Genomic DNA, 15,997 nt, shown 5'->3' on the forward strand with positions numbered 1-15,997 from the left:
AGATGACTAGATTATTTAACATGACTATCAATAACTTTTCCAGAGGTTTGTGATTACTAGGGCTGCTCTCGTTTAAGGATTTTTCTGGTCGACTAGTCGACTTGTTCATTTTAAGCATTAGTTAACTAATCGCAAGTTTATTAATAAACTATTAAAATCATTATAATACGTCTTTAATTGCTTACATAGCCTAATAATCGCTCAAGCACAAGCATTGGTGCAGCTGTGGTCTAATGGTTAGAGACTTGGACTAGTTACCCGAAGGTTGCCGGTTCGAGTCTCGGTGCTCTGCGAGTTGCAGGTGGAGGGGAGTGAATGAACAGCGCTCTCTTCCACCCTCAATACCCATGGCTGAAGTGCCCTTGAGCAAGGCACTGAACCCCCAGTTGCTCCCCGTGCGCTGGATATATAGCTGCCCACTGTTCCATGTGTGTGTGTTCACGGTGTGTTTATTTCTCACTGCTGTGTGTACACTTGGATTTGTTAAATGCAGAGCACCAATTCCGAGTATGGGTTACCAGACTTGGCAAATGTCACGACTTTCATTTTCATAAAGTTTGCTGCAGCGCACTGGCAGAAGTAGCCTAATGATTATGAATGTGTTTGGGAAAAACAGTAAGGAGACTGCTATTAACATTTTAATAATTTGATAAACTAGTGCTTTCTTTGTTCTCAGTTTAAGAGATGAAGACACAGACACTGACTTGTCTCTGCTGTAGTGGATGCATGCCTGTCTGCATGTTTCATATTACATATTACATGATTACATAATCTACGAATATTTGTTTTCCATTTAAATTGGTTCATTTGAAAGTAGACATTTCACTCTCTCTATATATATTTTTAATGTCTGTAAGGCAAAGATATACATGGAGTTTCGCACTCAAGTTGACAGACAGAGATGGCTGAATGTGCATCCTGTTTGATTTCATTATTTTACAAAAGCACATTTTGTTGTTATTGTGAGTGCACACAAATAAACGTAGAGTAATTTAAAGCTTTCCTTTCTCTTCAGAGAGTGATACAAGCTGTTTGTGAATAGATAAGATCCCGAAAGTTGCAAAGACTAAAGTTTCAAACCCAAAGAGATATTCTTTATAAAAACTCAAGACTGGTCCACGCCCTCCTAAAACGCCTTGTTTAACCCTCTGAAGTCGATTAACGCGGATACGCGTTCTGAGTCATTTTCTCCTGATAACCCCGAAAATAACTTAAATTACACTTTCAGTTTTAATCGTACAGATAAGAGCAACACATCAATCGAATCTGTAAAGGGTCTACTTTTTTTGTATACAGACATAATAACAACAAAACGTTGTGCACTTATAAAATAAAGATAACAAACAAGGTGTGCTGTCTGCAGCCTTGGTCTGCGGTGATCTTCATTTACAAACACGTCATTAAAATGAACTTTAACTCTGTGAATACTCAACGAAGAGACATGACAGATATATCTATAGAAAGCTTGACATCTACTTCAGTCTACTCTAAAGTCTACTTTTAAACTAAACAAGTGCCGCCGAAAACAAATATTCTGTGATAAAATAATTCATATGAAAACATCGCGATGTCCGTTTTTCACGTCTCTCTTCATTATCTTCTAATGAGACCACGCCCCCGCGCTGAACGCTCTATTCAGATTCTAATGTTTCAAACTGAAGCACGCGGCTTGAATATGCCCACACAGAAGAAAAATCAGCGAGACTTTTCTTCACACTCCCCCACATGTCTACGGTGGTATAATTTTATTGTAGCTGCCACGGTGGCCACCATGTTGTGAAGACGCTGTGTGTAACGTTGCGAAAGCAAAAATACTTTGTTTGGCCTTCCAAAAGAGGACACAACAAGAAATCAGTGGTTAAGTTGTATTTACAACGCTGTTCCAGAAAAGTTCAACCTAAATATACAGATGTGTGCAGCGCATTTTATGGAGTACCGTTTCCTGATCCTGGGAGAGTAGACTTAACATTATACAGTAATACCGGATGTTCTGACTCCGAGACTGTAAGTACGTTTAGTACTACAAGTAAAGTTTATATATAATTGATTTGCCACTGATGATTCAAACATGAGTTTTGAGCAGTGTAGAGTAGCTCTTGTTGTTTCTCCGATCACAAATGCAGACATGGTTTTATGTATACATGGCGCGATGCAACTCAACATGTAAAAAGACAGCATAAGTCATTACAATCCGTAAATATCTCCCCACTGGATGGAACAAATGCCTCGTTTATAATGGGTTTAAATGTTTTTGTCTTGTCACTCTGGCCAGGATACGTATCACATGTTAAGGGGCATAACATTTCCGTCACACGCTTAAGGTATTCAGCCAGTCAGAACGCACTGGATAGCTGGCCAATCAGAGCACACCTAGCCTTTCAGACCACTGAACTTTGTAAAAATCGAGGCATAAAGGAGAAACAATAATGTACATTGTGGAAAATACTTTTTTTTTTCTTTTTTTTTTTTTCTTAAACCGCATAAACACATTGCATTACACCAAATACACAATATAATGTTCTTTTTAGCAACATCATATGACCCCTTTAATATAATGCATTGTTCCTTAACAAAAGCATCAATTTCTCTACTACGCACAAACCTTTGAAGTATTCAATTAGCATTTTAGACCAGAAAATTCATTCTTGCCTAAAAATTAAAATGCTGTTTTTTAGGAATCACACTCAGCTCATGGCATTAGGGAGGCTTAGTTGGACATGTAACATCCCTCCATTAGACATGGTATTTTGCTGTTTGAACAGGATGAACAGAATTGTGTGACTTTTTCAGCCACAAGCTGATTAAGAATTTATTGTAAGTCTGAGCCTAATTGTAATTAAACCGTGTGGGATATGGGAGTCTCGTGTGCTGGGTAATTGGGACACTTTTCTTTAGGTATGAAAGAACAGCCATTACCAAACAGTTCTGATCATCATGGGTTCCAAGCAGGACCTGAAAGGAGTGATGTCACAGTGTACCCTGATGGAGTTGAGAGTATGCTTTGATGTATTCCAGTATAATGAGACTTTTCCGTAAAAGAAGGGATGATGATGCTTATTCACCTTTCATTTTATTCTCTCCATTCTGAAACGAAGCTACTCGCACAGCGTACCCACCTGAAAAAAAGAAATCTGATACTAATGAGTGCATACTCCAGTGATAGAGACATATGCCTTCTACCAGCTTTCTAATATCTTGTTTGGCCTTAAGTGTTATTGCTGCTGTTCTGCATCATTGGCTGAATTTATTTCATCATGGCATGACTGGAAAGAATGTAAAAAACATTTCATATGATGGAGGTCTCCAGAGGACATTTTAGGCCAATTTCAACATATATTTTAAAGAATTAAAATTTCATACTGTTCATTTAAATAATTTCCCTCAGCGTTCAAAAGAAGTTTCACAGCATGAATGTTTCAATTTTGTTATATTATTAGTACTATTTGCTAAGGCAAGCAATTTATAGATATATACAGTACAGACCAAAAGTTTGGACACACCTTCTCATTCAAAGAGTTTTCTTTATTTTCATGACTATGAAAATTGTAGATTCACACTGAAGGCATCAAAACTATGAATTAACACATGTGGAATTATATATGGAATTATATACATAAAGTGTGAAACAACTGAAAATATGTCATATTCTAGGTTCTTCAAAGTAGCCACCTTTTGCTTTGATTACTGCTTTACACACTCTTGGCATTCTCTTGATGAGCTTCAAGAGGTAGTCACCTGAAATGGTCTTCCAACAGTCTTGAAGGAGTTCCCCGAGAGATGCTTAGCACTTGTTGGCCCTTTTGCCTTCTGTCTGCGGTCCAGCTCACCCCTAAACCATCTCGATTGGGTTCAGGTCCGGTGACTGTGGAGGCCAGGTCATCTGGCGCAGCACCCCATCACTCTCCTTCTTGGTCAAACAGCCCTTGATGCCTTCAGTGTGACTCTACAATTTTCATAGTCATGAAAATAAAGAAAACTCTTTGAATGAGAAGGTGTGTCCAAACTTTTGGTCTGTACTGTATATATATATATATATATATATATATAGATAAGCAACCGCCAATGTCCTGGCAGAGTATCATGCACAGGAACCAGTCTTATTTTCTTCAAAAGTTCAGAGTCTTTCTGATGTGAGCAAAACGGTGAATGTTGTGATAATACAATAAATACAACAGCAATATGAAGTGTGACAATAAATCATAATGTTAAAGCTGTAAGTGCAGATATTATCTCTATATGTCTTATTTATAGGTCTGTGTGAGAGACTATCTTTCACTGAAATATAACTGAAATTCCAGGATATGGTGTTTTGTCTTTTCTCTAGGGTGAAAAGATGTTAATGTAGTGTGCGTCTGTATCAGGACCACCGCTCTGTCAAACTCTAATCACCTTGCACTTCCGTCGCTCTGGGGCCAGAGTGCACTGAACCACTAATGTGAGATCGTACACCTCATTAAAACTGCCAGCAAAATATTTATCTACCCCAGCCGAGGGGGAAATGATAGTGATTCCAGTGTCAACAATGGCATGATTTTAACGCTGTACTCACAGAGGCAGCCAATGAATGATGCAAATTATATTAATTAGACGTAGTAGTCGAGAACCCTATGGCAGGTATTGACTAAACAAATATGGCTTATTAGGATAGACAAGCGGGTAAATTTCTCTTAGGACTTGCGTATAGTTTTTTACTATTTGCAATACTAATATGTATACATATTATACAAACAAAGTTTTCAAACTATACAATTAATTGAATTGTGGCAGTTTTGTGAGTGTGTTATTCCATCAAATATATGAAACTGTGTATATACATTTCTATATAGTTATGAAGTTATTGTTGACTTACACTTTTTTTATTATTTGTCAGAATGATCAAAATAGTTTTGGTGGCCTGGTTGAAATTGTTACTCTCAAAATTGTTTGTTATTTTCTATTAATAAACTTATTAATATAACTTATTCACAGGTCAGTGAGAATGCAAAGCAGGACCTGAAAGACGGCCTTGCTCTCTACAACACAGACAACAACATTGGACTGAGAAATGCCTGGAATATCATCCAAGCCGAGGTACTCTTTTTGAAATTATGACTGTGTTAAGAATCCTGAAAATGTTGTCAAACACTAATACCTGGTTCTTATTAAACTGTATAATTTTCTCCCTTTGTGACAGTGGAAGTGTTGTGGCGTAACTGGTTACACAGATTGGCACGAGGCTTTGAAAGAAAAGGTGGTGCCTGACCGCTGCTGTCAAGAGCATTACCAGGAGTGTGGCCGCAACTCTACCAACATGTTCTGGACACGGGTGAGCGGACCCCTGCACTTAAACCAATGATAATGTTGCAATAATTCCCCAGACCTTTAATTGTCTTGATGTGTGCAGTGAACTATACACATTTCAAATGCACGGCTTTCAATTTAATCATCCCCATTTCGAATACGTTTGAATTGCCACTCTTATATTCATTAAAGAACATTTTCTGATTCTAGACAGGATCAAAGAAAAGACAGGAGGTAATAACCGAGAGGATTTCTTTTTATTTCTCTTTCCTGTCCTTGAAAAGAGTTATTGTTAATAAAAGAAAGGCAGTAAAAGCCATAGATTTAAGACATCTATGTTGGTTTGGAGCTCTAAGTGCATCTGTAAAGTGCCAGAGTCATGTGTCTTTATGAATTCCTGCTCACCTTTGGACATCGGATGCATATGTCTTCCCTTTGGGAGCTGATTTAACTTATGAAAACTCATTTTGATGTACTGAATGTTTAAATTACATTGTAGAGAGAACAATGGTCTCTTGAGAAAGTATTCTTTGTGCAAGTGACAGAGCTGTATATCAGCAAATGATGTTACACGTCAAACTGACACACTGTCTTCATCTGAAGCTTTTAGTTACCACAGAGGTACTAATGGAGTGTTTGCAGATAAAACATTTCCATTTAGTGAATTCTCAATGTTCTTTTCAAAAGCTCCTTTCATTAAAGCAGAACAAGCCATACTTGAAGTTTGCAAAACTGCCACAAGAAAAAAGTTTGAGTAAATTTTATGATTTCCAATCCAGAAACCTGTGTGTTTTCTTCTCAGGAAGATATATTGGTAGTCAAGTTAGTCTGAACCGACAAGCCGTTTAATTGTTGAATTTATCCCCCACCCCCCTAGAAGTTAAGGAGCTAGCCAACAAAATATATGAAATAGCTTTAAATTTAAAGAACAAGAGAAAATAGTTAAAAATGTTGACATAGAGGCTATGTGCACAGAAGAGTTTTGCCGTTATCGGTACGGTAGGCATTATATTGCATTACCACCAGTTTTCGGTTTTGCTGGAAATGGATTTCCTTTTCAATGCATTAGTGTGAAAAGCAGTCCACAACACCGCCAACTCAAAGCGGTTTTGTCTTTTTTTTTCTGCACAGCCACATACAGTATATCGCTGAATGTGCTCTTATTCAGTCACTGCGTGTTGAAAATGCAGCCACAGCAGTTGCTCACTCGCTCAAGCATGTGCTCAAAACCAATTCCACCGCTGCTGGACTTCATCTCATTTTCCCTGGATCAGAATTAACAACTAGCAAATTAGAAAGTGAAATGTGCACAATCTGTATGTATTAGTACTTTCGGTCAGATGATAAATAAATAACTCTTCCTGTCTTCCAGGGCTGCTACGAGAAGGTTGAAGAGTGGCTTGAAGATAATAAGCACCTACTCGGAACCATCGGCATGTGTATCTTGGTAGTTCAGGTAAGATTGTGTGTGCTGGTGGGTTTTGCTATCACTCAGCGTGTCAAATGCAGTGGTGATAATGAGCGTGCCTGTCTCTTCTGGTTCTGCTGAAACAGTGAAGTGCATGTGTGGAGCGCCACAGTCAGCACAGGAGAGAAAATGTGATCCGCTCATTAGGGCTTGCTGATACTCGAATATATAGAAAGTGAACCTGTTGGCCCCACATGATGTCTTGCAGCGATTCGTTATAGCCCTAGAAAGCCCAGCAATTCACTGTATTTGATTATCAGCTCAGCCTGGTCTAGTGTGTACATTCTGTGTAGGCGCTTTGCATTCATGTCAGATTCTTTCCTAGAAACCAGGCAGAGACATGTTAAACATGGTCCATGCATCAACAGTAGTTTTATATATATTGCCATGTGTGCCACTTTTTTTTTATAAGTTAGCAAATTGAAATGAGAGCATCTTTTAACAGTTTCACAGCTAGTCCAAGTCCTTATCAGTCATTTATCACACGACAGAAATACAAAATGTGGTAAATATTGAAAGAAGCCCATGTTGGATTAGGCAAAATGGTCTCTCAATTAATCCAAGGTTTCTTGTAAGCCTGTGTTGGGTAATTACCTGCAGTTTATTGAGGATAATAGTGCATGGGGTCTTTACGAAGTACTTTTCTCAGTATGGAGCAAGAGGTGACCGCAGGCTTGTAAGCAAACACTTGCCACATAATCCTCCTCATGGGCTGAGCTGGGTTAAAATCACAAGTGATTTACTTAGATCTCATCCAGTAAAAGCCAGCCATAATCTGGTTCTTAGTTACTAAACTGTGTGCTCTGTAAGCATTTTGTAATTTTAAATTATTAGTGGGGCTTGTTAATGCAATACTTAGGGATTTTAACAAACCTCAAAGCACACTGGTACTTTGATATATTCCATTGTAATTTTAGATTAGCATTCATGATCCATGAATGAAAATAAGATTCAAAAGTTTTTTTTTCTTTTCTTTAATTAATTAAATGAATCAAAACATAATAGTAAAGTCATTACAAAAGCATTATTATTATTTAAATAAATGCTGTTCTTTTGAACTTTCTATTCATCAAAGTCCTGGGAAAAATGTGTTAAGGTTTCTTACAAAAAATCTTAAGCGGCACAACTGTTTTTAACATTGGTAGTAATAAATGTTTCTTGAGCACCAAATCAGTGTATTTTGAATGATTTCTAAAGGATCATGTCACACTAAAAACTGGAGTAACAGCTAATCAAAGTTCAGCTTTGCCATCAGAGGAATAAATTGCATTTTTAATATATATAAAATAGAGACAGTTACTGTAGATAGTAATATTTCACAGTTGTCCTTGTTGCGATTTGATCAAATAAAGGCTGCATTGGTTATTATAAGAGACTTTTTAAAAAAAAAATATATAAAGTATACTATGGTGGAACCATGTTACAGTGTCCAGGAAGCTTTATAAGACTATTGTACTTTGTTCTGTAATTCTTTCTCTTAAGAATACATAGATTCTGAAGGAATCTTTTCCCTATGGGTTTTGACCACAGCGCATCTCTAGTTGTCAGACATTGCTAGGGGCCTAGACTTCACCAGTAGACTCACACTGATGTCTGTGTGAGAGTCTGCAAAGATTTACAGTTCAGTTTCTTTGGGAATTGACAGTGTAAAGAAACAGCAATGTGATGCCTTTAAATCTCAATGTCGTGGAATGTCGAACACCGCTGTGCGTTTGATGTATCAGGATGGATCTAAAAATGAACTTCAAAGAGTCAGTATATTTGCAACACATTTCCGTTTACGTCTGTGACACTATGCTCCACATCACCAAACTTGTTTTTCTAAAAAAAAATGAGGTCAATTTTCCAAAGAGGGTCTGTAATACCTGGAGAAAGCTATCCACTGGAAGCTGCTCAGATGATGCACGCAGCCCTGGAAGTGTGACCTGTTTGCTGCCACCTTAACTTACTGGCCAATGGCTAACAAATGTATTATAATATAACGAAATAAAAAAGGACAAATAAAAAAAAAGAATTAATCGATAAAAACTGCAAAGGGAAAAACATGTTTTAATAAAATGTTTTAAAAAGGAAATACCTGATTTTAAAAAACTGTTTAAATTTGTTATCATTAGTAAATGCATTAGGTATCCTAAAGAACAATGTTTCATAGAATTTAACAATATCAAGTAGTATAATTAATGCTAATATATTATGAACAAACATGAATTCACTGTGAGACTTCCGTATTTATAAAATGACTAACTCTTAATAAATGCTGTTAGAAATAGTTTGCATCAATGCAAATAATGTTTATTGTTACATAAATACAATATCTAATGCATTAAATATAAATAAATTATAAATATTAGCTTTTTCTATCAATGAACAGAGCCACGTTTTGCCAGCCGGTCACATTATGGTCTAGTTCCATCATCTACCAGCAGGGGATAACTGCGTATGCCAACCAACCAGTGACCCTTTGAAATTCCTAGTGTTTAATTAGGAATATATCCAGTGTTTTTTCTCGATTTGACCCAAGCCATCTGTGTTTGCTGACATATAGCTTGTGTATTTCACACTAACCTTTACATTTGGATTTTGTCATTCCAGCTCCTGGGAATGGCCTTTTCCATGACACTGTTCCATCAGATTCACAGAAGCGGGAAGAAGTATGATGCTTAACGAGGCCATTTCTCAAGGGAGGAGTCCTGGTGCATTATGGGACAGACTCTGGAGGACAGCTCCTCCTCTTGTATCTAACTTTCACCACTGGCCAATCCCTCTTCCCATTAATTCTCCAGCTTATACCTTACCATCCTGTATAGACTTCAGCCATGGTCTGTCTCTTTTCCACTCTTTCTTCCCCATCTGCTCATCTGCCAAAGAGACCTGGGGACAGAGAGGAACGAGAGGACCGACTCTTGGCCAGAATCCTCCCCATGAGGCCTCTGACTTTTTTCATCTCCTCTAGAACCTTTATTTTACGCTTGAACTAACTAATGTTTGCAGGAAGGAGAATAATGACAAAAAACTGTATGGCTTTACTAATACGTAAATCCTTCCACCCAACATACAGATGAGGCTAGAAGACATCAGACTGGAAACCTTCAGGGTGGATGAATTTGAAAAGCATCGCTCATCATCACCTCCATCTACAGTGTAAATAACAAACAGCTACATTTTAGCATGATGCGGTTTTGTACAAGACAGTAAACTTGTCATTTCGGCTCAAGACTTCTTTTTTTTTTGTTCCTTTTTATAAGTGACACTGCCCCAACCCAATAATTGTCACTTTTGTGCACCTAAGGATTGGAAGAAACCGGTACAAAGAGTTTAGCGAGGCATGACCAGGAACTTGAGTTTGTCTGTGTGTGTTGGAAATAAGCCTTCTCTTATATTTAAAGGTTTGTGGTTTGAGGACGCATCGAAACGTGTCCCTCTGATGAGAACCATCACAATCTAATGTCAGTATAATACATCAAACAGGGAATGTTTTTCCATCTACAGACTGTCTGATCAGAAAGCTATCCACGTTCATGCAAAAACAGCCTCTTTGCTAACCACTAAAAAGTCATTTTGACCAAACTTCTACTGAAACAATGTAGCATAGACAATGAAGCAAAGTTTTAGTAGAAGAAATTGGTGTAAGGTTTCAAAAGTTGTCAAAGGAGACATGTATAAAAGGCAGAGCTTTGTGTGTTGGACTGTTTCCCAATGTTTTGCTCATTGAATCCAAGTCTGTATCCCCCAAAACATTTTTTAGAAAGAACCCAACAGATTCCACCTACTGTAGTTCATGTTTGCACATTTCTTCTGGGACAGTAACATTTGTTGAGTCAAATGAATTTACTCACCTTCATGTCAAATCTGTAGGACTTGTTTTCTTCCATGGACACAATAGGAAATCGTTTGAAGAATGTAGCTCTATGCCAGGGGGTCAGCAACCTTTTCGGCAGGATGTGCCATTTTAAATTTTTCTGGTTAACCATTGTGCCAATACCCCCGACCCCCTTTTTTTAATGCATTCTGTACAGTACATAAACATTTTTAAATGATACGATAAAAAAAAAACAATAGGCCTATTTGATTTTCATGCAAATAGTTTCTGAAGATTTTTTCCTAAATTGTTTTTTTTTACTTTTCAAAAGTTTCTTGAATAACAGATATACAGTGTGACCGTACTGAACACCGCTGTGTGTGTGTATGTGACAAGGCCAGTGTGTTCAAATCATTCAGTTTAATCACTGTTCTTTAATTGATGCGCACGCGCACACACACACACCACTCACAAACAAGAGATCTGAGATCGCGCTGTGCAAAAAGTAACATTCAGAAGCTCATAAACTTGTTGTTCAGTGCTGCCACGTGACTTTTATTAATCAATACTGAGTCACTACATTATATTACTCAGCTATGAGGGGGGTAAAATTGCTGTTTTAAAGTAACTAAACTCAGCTCAACTCAATTTTCTATCGTAAAATGTATCGTTAAAAGTTGACTAATATTAAATGATTTGCAGCTTCATCTTACCTCACTCTCTTTAACATTAAACTGAGGTTTTACTTCTGTGAACCGTAAACCCTGCCTACTTTGATTTTATTGGCCATCTCAGTCATTTTGACATTGACCACTGAGGCTTTGATCTGAAGTGCCTAGTATGTGCAGTGGTCGCACACGCATCTGTAGACTAGCGCAACTTAATTCTCTTAATTCTTAATTCTCTATCCCTGCTCTGTTATACAACAAAACAGACTTGATGCTTACAAACTGTAAAAAGTAGGGAGAAAATACTGCAGTAATATGGCATATAACTTAGACTCTACAGTTTTCTTCACTTCAAAACTTACTTGCTGAGGAAATGACTTACATTTGTGCATATTGTTACATACTTGTTGAGTGTTTTACTTTTAATATGTAAATGTGCTGAGCTGCAAGACGGTTTAAACATGGTAATTTTATAGAACTTTATGATTGATGGGCGTTCTAATTCTGCAGAAATGTTCTGACCTTTCTGACAAGTGCTGTTAGCACATACTACATGTGAGCCAGATAATGACTTAAATTGGTGGTCTGTTGTCCTTTTGTGTCCTTCGGAAGAAAATCACAGGGAACAGAGTGACATGAGGCGACAGAAATTTCCTTCAACTATTTCTTTTAAGTATCCCTAGCAGGAAATTTAGCACTGATACCAACTCAAAAGAACTGAAAATTGCCAATACTGCTTCATTGCAAGATATAAGTCAAGTATTAAAGTTAAACCACGTACAGTACAGCAGAGCAGAACCAAATACAAGCACGGTGTTAGTTATAATAGTAGATTGTAATCCACCAGCCATAATTTATCTAGAGAAAGTGTTTCCGCTCACATCAGCTTTATCACCTGTGCTGTTTTTCTGTCTCTCTCGGCTCTGTTCTATCTCCATCTGTCTTTTAGTTTCAAACATCAAGCTAGAACAGTTACATTCCTGCTGAATGGGATGATAATGCTTCTGTATCACAGCCTAAAGGGACTTGCTTCAAAGCAAATGCATCTTGACAAGAAAGTTTTGAAGTGAAAGTGTTCACCAGCAGACGGTTTTTAGGAGTTTAAAATCACTGCGCAAAAGATGGGGCGTGATGATGGCTGAGAGACAACCAGAGTGGGGTCATCTGATGGTCTCCTATCCAAACTGTCACTGAGACTACGTGCCGTCCCTTAAGAGCTCGGCGTTACATTGTTAATGTGTGACCGAGAGGAACGTAATAGAGCACTCGAGATGGAGAGAGAAATAATAACACCTCTCATCCCATCAAACACTCACTGACACACAAACATTGTTTACTGTATTTAAAAAAAAATGCTTTACATTTAAGAAACAGTTGGGACCAGAAGCGACAGTTACTTCTAACGTTTATCCCATGTTGAAATGGAGGGGAATGAGAGCTTCTGCTCTGGATGAGTGTAGGAACTCTGTCACTGAACCGCTGCTATAAGACCTACCTGTGGTTATTACGATAGTGGAAAAAGTACAAGACTGAGAAACTGCAGACCCAATTCACTCACACTCCGCCTGCAAGCATTTAAAGTCAACATGAAGCCAAAATTGACAACATGTACTATGTGTGTGTGTGTGTATATATACATTATATATATATATATATATATATATATATATATATATATATATACACACACACACACACACACATAGTACATGTTGTGTATATATATAGAACCGCAGTTTAGGTTACGATCTTGTAATGCCATTCTTATATTTTACCAATAGAAAAAGCGTTCATTTAATGTTGGTTAACTTCTAAATGTTACAAATAATTACGGATTTGAAAAAGTTGCATTACTGTTGGTAATCCTGTCCCAACCTACATTTTATTTAATCAATGAACATATTGTTCTACTAATAAATGTGTCACATTATAGATGTACAATGGGTTGTCAAGGGTGTTTCATGTTGACTTTAAGGGATTTGTGTTATGAGGCCTTTGTATCATGAGGACTGGAATCTACAGAATTTTTCTATCAATTCCGCATGTTCATCATCACTAGCAAACAGAAACAATGCAAGAAAATGTTCTAATATGCAAGCCTGTCTCCAGTAGGCCACAATCAACATTATTACCATCATAAATGAAAATGCTTTTTTGTGTTACGCCTGGTGGTCTGGCTTCAAACCCATTTTTGCTTCATGAACACCATGGAGTTAGTCAATACTAGCTCTGATTAGGTTTACACTGATGCGCTCCATCTGCTCAGTGTACTGTCTTTAACCCTGCCGCACTAAACTTCAATGACGTGTCCCAACCCTCTTATCTGACTGATTTACAAACTTTAGCTGCAAAATTGCATCCTGTGAACTAATCCCGTGTGTAAGCTTTCTAATGTTAGATATTGTTTAAGAGTTTGGAAAGTTTTTTTTTTTTGGTCCTTGTTCCAATGTTTTTAATTTTTGAAAGATGTCCATAAACCCATCTCTCACTGTTGTTATTCTTCTTTTTTTTTTTAAGTGTATACAATACCCATTTCTCCTTTATATTTTTTCCACTGTTATAGGCTACATTGTGTATTTAAATCTGTAATAGTTAAATGTCGAGTTGTTAGTGTTGAAGGACACAATATCATGTTGAACAACCAACAACAGTTTGGCATCAGCAATTATAATTTTTACGGCTTTTCTTTGTTTTGCAAAGCATTTGTGTCGAGCTTAAAGTACATAAACATTTCACTATGGATCATCTCATAAACCGTTGCAAATGTCTGTGATATCTGGGGCATATCTGTTTAATATGCAACGACGATGTTGCTTTCTGTTAACTGTCTAATATGTCTGTCAAGTATCTAAAGGTGCAAGAGAATCTCAGTGCTTGATACTCCAAGTGCTGTAATGTCCTTTTTTTAGTTATTATTTTTTGTACATTGTTTATTGTTGTATGTGTTTTATCTTATATTGTCACACATTGATTTTAAGGGTGTGCTAAGCATAGAAAATATTTTGCATTATTAAACTTTTTTTTCCTTTCATTTTCTAATCTCAGATTAGAATTCATTTATGTTGGATTTTCATCTGTGGATACTATCATGAAACATGCAAATTCATATTATAGTTTTTAGCAATTGTAAAGTAAAAGTTAATTATTAATTGGCCAAATACTAATGAATTTCTCAGAAAGGTAAGGTCTCTATGGCCCAGAAACATCATCTCCAGAACATCTAAAAGCTTGCACACCCATGCCATCTGATTGTATATTTTGGGATATTTTTTCAACAGTCATTGAAACTAATTTTGTACCCATTTATTGCATTTTAATGTTTCATTTTTCTTTTGTTTTTGTACCTATTGATTCAATAAGTATTAGATCTGAATGAAATGTTGGCATTTGTTGGTACTGAATTCTGATATTTTAATGGACATCATTGCAGGGACGAGAATGTTTTCTTATTGGTGATTCTAATTGGATTACTGAATTTGTTCTCCTATTAACAGACACTGCCATGAAATGTTCTATTAATTTGGTATCCTTGGGATAAAAAAGGGAGTTCCATAATCGCCATCATATCTGTATTTTTGTACTGCCATCCTAACCACCACCAGTAAGCTGCATATACAAGCTGTAGAAACATATGCTCTCGAGTGACGTGTTTAATGTAGTGTCCCGGTGAGTGGCAGTTATCAGATATCTTGTGAACCCAGATTTGTCCTGTGGAGTATTTTGCAAAGCACTATAAATATATTAGGTGGTGCACTAAATTGCATTCTTTAAATCCTACTATTTTTTAAATAAAGGAAAGTGTGTTGCCAAACCCCGTGAGAATGTTATTTATAGCTTATTTTTATTTTTTATACACCCTTTATATGTACTCTTTTTAGAGGACTGAAAAATTTTAGAAAATGGGCCATTTTACAATGGAGACAGCATTTCCATTTCATCTTATTTAAATTAAGATCACACTATATGATTGTATTTATGTTTGAATTCTGGGTTCGATTTTTATGTTGCAAATGAAATTTGTCAGTGGTTTACTGGTAAATATTACATGGTTAAAAAAAACTAATAATCAAAAATATGATTGAACAAATATTTATTAAATAGATTTTCCAGGGGAAACTTTTGTGCAGCTGCTGTTAACCATGAAATTGTTGAGCCATTTCAAATTGACTTCCAAATAATAGAGGAACCAGTAGAAACACTGACAAATTTCAGTTTCATGTTGCCAAGATGGTATAAGACTGATTACAACTATAGCCCCCCCCCCTAAAAAAATTTGTCATCTTACTGTTGATTATTTGTCATATTACAAATAATTTGCTTTCTTTGAAGATCAAAATAATATGTGCCTTTCTAAAACTATGCAACTACGCAAAGCACTGCTTTAATATAGAAAGCTTTATATATCAGTCCCATTAAGTGGAGTCATTAGATATTGCAGAGCAATACTGTTCTTGGTAGGATCAATACTCTTATAGCTACAGTAAATTTTTAAAGCTACTGTGTAGCATCTGAATGTGGTAATAGGACTATTATGATAGACTATACTGGATCCATATGGCACAGAGAGGATACACTCAGTGTATTTGTGGATGAGGGCGGAAACAAACAAACCAATGTCTTGGGTCTCATGAAGTACTGTACACTGGTATGTCTCCAAACTTTCAAAGAAAATCCTTTCAGGGCCTGTAGCAATAAACCTGTGAGAAAGATTCTCAACAACCAGACTGATTGTCCTTCGGCTCTCGTGAATAAAGGATTCAATGAGCTTTACAGATGCTGTCC

At 36.8% G+C, this 15,997-nt stretch overlaps 1 protein-coding gene across 3 annotated transcripts in view; it reads left to right on the top strand.

The window, feature by feature from the left end:
* The window catches only part of LOC132101659 (tetraspanin-9-like), a 200,173-nt gene extending 189,804 nt beyond the window's left edge, over positions 1–10,369 (top strand). For all 3 annotated transcript variants that reach the window (XM_059506768.1, XM_059506767.1, XM_059506766.1), the window contains 4 exons: positions 4,969–5,070; positions 5,174–5,305; positions 6,653–6,736; positions 9,341–10,369. In XM_059506768.1, coding sequence (XP_059362751.1) covers positions 4,969–5,070; positions 5,174–5,305; positions 6,653–6,736; positions 9,341–9,412 — 390 coding nt within the window. In that variant the 3' untranslated portion in view covers positions 9,413–10,369. The remainder of the gene's footprint in view (positions 1–4,968; positions 5,071–5,173; positions 5,306–6,652; positions 6,737–9,340) is intronic.
* Positions 10,370–15,997: the final 5,628 nt, after the last annotated feature.

Source organism: Carassius carassius, chromosome 23, assembly GCF_963082965.1.
Source record: "Carassius carassius chromosome 23, fCarCar2.1, whole genome shotgun sequence".
Taxonomy (NCBI): domain Eukaryota; kingdom Metazoa; phylum Chordata; class Actinopteri; order Cypriniformes; family Cyprinidae; genus Carassius; species Carassius carassius.